This window comes from Nestor notabilis, unplaced genomic scaffold (genome assembly GCF_000696875.1).
Source record: "Nestor notabilis isolate BGI_N333 unplaced genomic scaffold, ASM69687v1 scaffold25156, whole genome shotgun sequence".
In the NCBI taxonomy this organism is placed as follows: Eukaryota; Metazoa; Chordata; class Aves; order Psittaciformes; family Psittacidae; genus Nestor; species Nestor notabilis.
In genome coordinates, this window is record NW_009931815.1 from 1388 (window position 1) to 6154 (window position 4767).

The 4767-nt window shown below is 53.2% G+C and overlaps 1 protein-coding gene across 1 annotated transcript; it reads right to left on the reverse strand.

Moving 5' to 3' along the window:
* Positions 1-543: 543 nt before the first annotated feature.
* UBAP1L (ubiquitin associated protein 1-like) lies at positions 544-4167 on the reverse strand (the record flags this gene model as incomplete). Its single annotated transcript, XM_010016083.1, has 4 exons — positions 4036-4167; positions 2145-2339; positions 1585-2112; positions 544-753 (listed from the first exon to the last, which is right to left on the reverse strand). Coding segments are annotated over exons 1-4 (1065 nt in total), but the record flags the coding sequence as incomplete, so codon positions are not given.
* Positions 4168-4767: the final 600 nt, after the last annotated feature.

The following is a 4767-nucleotide window of genomic DNA, read 5'->3' on the forward strand; positions in this document are numbered from 1 at the left end:
CAGATACCAGGGGTAAGAAGAGGTTCCATGTTAACTATTGTCAATAAATTCCAGGTTATTATAGAATGTTCCTCAGGAAAAGAGCTCAACCCCTGCCTGGAGTCCCTGGTTTGCTCCAAAGTGTGGAACTTGTGTTTTGGAGGGAGCCCAGACAAATCCCTGAGGTATTCACACAATCCCACTGACAGGATGAGCCATGGCAATAATCACATGGATCTAACAGCCGGGAAAAAACGATGTGCAAAAACGTTCCATATACGGGGGCAAAAACTGTACTTCAAAAGGACACAAGGCTCCATGCAGCAGATTGAGCAGATAACGCTGCCTGGCTGTTATTACTCGCTGAAAAGCTGAAGGCGACTCATTTTATTACAGCACAAGTGCAAATGTGTGAACTCATGGCAAACCCTGTTAGCTGAGGACACCAAAGTGGGAAACCCAAGGCTGTCAGAGTCCAACCCCGCACAAGACAGCCATCCCTTTCTACATGAAAATCAGGTTTTAGCTTCCCAAAGCTTTCTGCTTTCCACCAGCTCCACCAACCTGACTTAAGCTTTGCCTTCCAGTCTTCTGGAGGGTGAGGATGGCTTTGTGGGTGGGGTAGCCCAAGGCTATCACGGGCTCGATGAGGTCTCGCTCCTCTTGGCTCAGTGCTGAGAGCAGGTCAGCGGCCGGATCCGGTTGGGATCTGCAGGAGCTGAGGGGTCGTGCAGGCGCAGAGGCAGGGGGGAGGCAGGCGTAAGGGCTGAGGGACTGCAAGAAAGAACACGGCACATGGTCTTCTTGCTCCAGCTCATGGAATTGCATTAAACACCACAGGCTGAAGCAATGCTTTTGAATGCCAGCAGTTACCTTGCTCTCTCCAGAAGAGGAAAATTCCCATACACGGAACAAACCCCCTTGGGCATCAAAGGAGACTGGATTTAATTAAATCCAGGCTCAGCTACAGATACGGATCAGAGAAAACAGCATTTAGGAGGGTTCATGGGAGAAAGCAAGAAAAAGCAACTTCCTTTCCCTGGGAATCCTGCTCATCTCTCCAGCAAGAAATGCCATGCTTGTCCTTGACGGACAAGGAAGAGGCAGTGCTGCCTGCAGACAGGCGATGCAGCAGCCCGGGCAGGAGAATGCTCCCAACACCCCATTTATGCCCTTGATGTTTATCAGATGTATTTAGCCTGTTACAAAGCCATGGCCAGAAATGACCTTGCACACTCATATGCTTGCTGGGGTTGAGGCCTTAGTATTCAGCATGATGCATGCGGAACCTTATTTAACTTTGTATTTTTTAGTCCTCCGTGTGAAAATGAAATAAGACACTTTGCTTGTTGGGAAAATGGGAATGTTCTGGTCAGGACAGAGCAAGTAAATGTGCTCCCAGAAATCTCGCCTTTAAACTCTGGGGAAAAAACCCTTTCCTTCACTTCTTATGAAAACTTGTTAGCAATTTCCCAAGGGTTCAGTGTCCCCAAAGGCCCAGTTTGGTTCCATTTTGCTGGCCCAGCAAACGGGACCAACTTGACTCCCTCCACCTCCCTCCTGACTCAGCAACAAGCAAAAGGCCACGAGAAGACAGCCCCTCACCGGCACCGTGGGCTTATGCCGTTTGATGGGGGGGATCGGCGCGGCCGGAGGCGATGGAACAAAGGGCCCCAGGTGGGACACGTCCGGGGATGGCCGGAACCTGACGCCGCGGCTGGTGTGGGGACGCTGGGGCAGTGGCCGTGGCACCGGGACCCTGCTCTCCACAGCACCTCTGTTCAAAGGATGCACGAAAGCAGCCAGCTTCCTCCTGGCCGCCTCCAGCTCGTTCTTCATGTTGTTGAATATCACCATGGATCTTCTCTGCTTGCTCAGGACTGGGCTGGCTGTGCCGCGGACGCTGTTCTCATGCAAGGGCAAGGGCTCCAGCACGCCAGGTGATGTCTTTGGTCGGGTCTGGCAAAAGCCAGGACGTGGAGCCACACTTCTCCCAGCGTTTCTCCTCCTGGAAACCTTTTCATCCTTGTCGCTCTCTTCCCAGGAGGTCGAGGAGTACTCGTCATCCTCTGAGTACTCGTCCTCCTCCGAGTACCAGGTCTCGCTCTCGGTGTCAGACAAGGCACCCCTGCCCTTGGCGGGCCGGGCCCGTGGCTGTCGTCAGCAGCGCTCAGGCTGATGCTGCGCCGCACGGGCCCGTCCCGTGCTCTCCCTCCGTAGCGGTCAGCAGGGTCCACCAGCAGCAGCCAGCACGGTGGAGCCGTGGGGACGACTTCAGAAGTGACCCGATGGCGGGAGGTTTGCTGCTGAGAGGCCACCTCGACCCAGTAAAGCACTTTCCTTTCCAGTGAGAAGTCATACTGTGGGAGAGCAAGAAGCAGGTGGTGAGGGCACCTGAAACCAGACCAGGCTTACAGCACAAACCATGCACTTCACCAGGGTGCCTTAAGGGCTACATCCTTCCCATGTTGGCTCTTATTTCCCTGAGTATCAGAGCCGGCCGTGGGCACTGGGGCTGTAGTTTGGGCAGCACCACCCTCACCCCTACAGGGAATCCCCAAATTTATACTTGAAAAAAGTCTGGCTACAAGGTTATTACTATTTTAAGTTGTACCTAGAAGTGATTTGACAGGTAGTTTATGCTTGGAGGTGGTTTTGTGTCATTCATCTGCTGTGGAAGGGGAGAGGGTGCAGACAGCAGATGTGAGCATCCTGATTTCAGCCAGCTGCAGGAGGCATCACATCCAGCCACAGGCTAAAGGACAGTGGCAGAGCTCGTCTGTGGCCCTCGTTCAAGGCACCTGACAGAGCCCCCTCAGCCACAGGGGCTCAGGAGCCACCAAGGGGGGAGATACCACCTTGGGCAGAGGCAGGATGAGCCCAGGGGGGCCCCCATGGGGCCCGGGGGCGTCCGGGAGCCTCCGATGGCGCCAGGGGCTCGGCTGGTCCCCAAACAGAGTTGTCATTTCCACACAGACCAGCTTAAAATATGTGTTTTGAGACTGAAACTGGAGGGTTTTCCTGGAACAAACAAGCCTGGCCCGTCCCAGAGCTCTCCAAACAAGGTCTGCTCCAGAGGGGCAGGCAAGCACATTCACAGCCCAGGAATGCTGTTTTTACTGCTCCCTGCCACTTGTTAGCTATGGACCCAAACCAGCCTCCCCGAGGAAAACACCACCACGTGCTTCCAGAAGGATCAGCCCAGGCCACCAGCACGATCACACCAGCACTGACCAGGCAAAAACCCAGGGCTGGAGGGTTTCCCATGGGGATGCAGATCATCACCTGCCTTTGCACAGGTGGCAAAAAGTGCGTGCATTAAAATTCCCTTTGAAAAAATAGGTTGAAATGAAGAACATGGTGACTCTTCACATTAAACACATCCTGTGAATTTGGGATGTGTCATTTTTGGGGAGGGATGAGCAAGGCTCAGCTAGGGAAAAGCCAGATGTGGGGTTTACCACTGGTTCACCCATCACCAGGGGCGACCAGAGGATGTTTGGGATCACCCAAATCACCTTCCCACATGAAGTGCACTGACCCCATCTACGGGTGACACTACTTAAGGCTAAACATGCAAAATATTGTTACAGCAGCAGGTGTAGAGCCAGAAGCAGTTTAGGACTCAGCAGTGTGGAAGATCACAAAGTACCTTGTGGAAGGTGTCCCTGCCCATGGCAGGGGGTTGGAAGTGGATGAGCTTTAAGGTCCCTTCCAACCCAAACCATTCTGTGATTCTATGCTGCAGCACAGGTAGTGTCGCCTGCTTGTGTCTGTTTTATTTATTAATATTCAATACATATTATTAATAAATGAGATCCTCCTGCTTGGATGGGATTAAGAAAAAACCACCCCAAACCAAGCCCTTCCTCACTCCCACCCACCACAAATGATCCTCACCTCCTCCCACTCCTGCTGCAAACCAGCCAGCTAAGGGGATATCAGTTAAGAGGAGAGGATTCCCTTCTTACACAAGGAAAGGAAACCACCGCTGACACTCCTGTGAGCATTCCCCAGGAGCAAATCCAGGCATGCCGGCAAGCAGAGGCCACTCACCATGGTGCTCATGAGGATGTCGGTGCAGTCAGGGACCTCGATGGCCAGGGCAGTGATTGAAGTGTTTTCTTCCCCTGAGTCCCCATCGAGGCTCCAGGCCTTGCGGAAGGGAACTTCATCCAGGTAGCTCATCACTGCTGCCTGATTGCTGTCTGCTGGAGGAAGGGGTGAAACACAACTGTGAAAGGCAGGACTAGCACCTTCTAAGTTGGGTGGAAGGGGAGAAAGTGATGCTGGTAAAAGGAAAACAGCCCTTAGAGATGCTGCCACCTGAGTAAAAACCACAGTGTGCAATGACCAGATGTGTAAAATCTTACTGATACCAGGCAGATTTGTCTGAACTAACCTTTGCTATTCTGAGCTTGAGCCAGCAGGACCTGACCAAGCTTTCATCTTCCTTTGGCAGAGATCCTGAAGTGTTTTCCACCACTGCTTTCCATCCCTCCTCCCACCTCTCCCTCCACTGCCCATCTCACCGTCCCTTTCCCAAGCTAGGGACAGACTGAGCACTTTTCCCAGTTCCAGAGGCAGAAACTGTGGCCATGGAGGACACAGGACAGCCCACAGGTCTCCTCTCTCTGTGTGACCTGAGCACTCCCTTGCTTGCAGAGCTCACACACATGGCCACGTGCTGTTAAGCTGTCACACAGATCAGCCCAGGGAGCTGGTGCAAGGGCATCTGTGCCAGTGCCACAGCAGCTTACCCTGGCCAGACCATGAGGCTGGGGCACA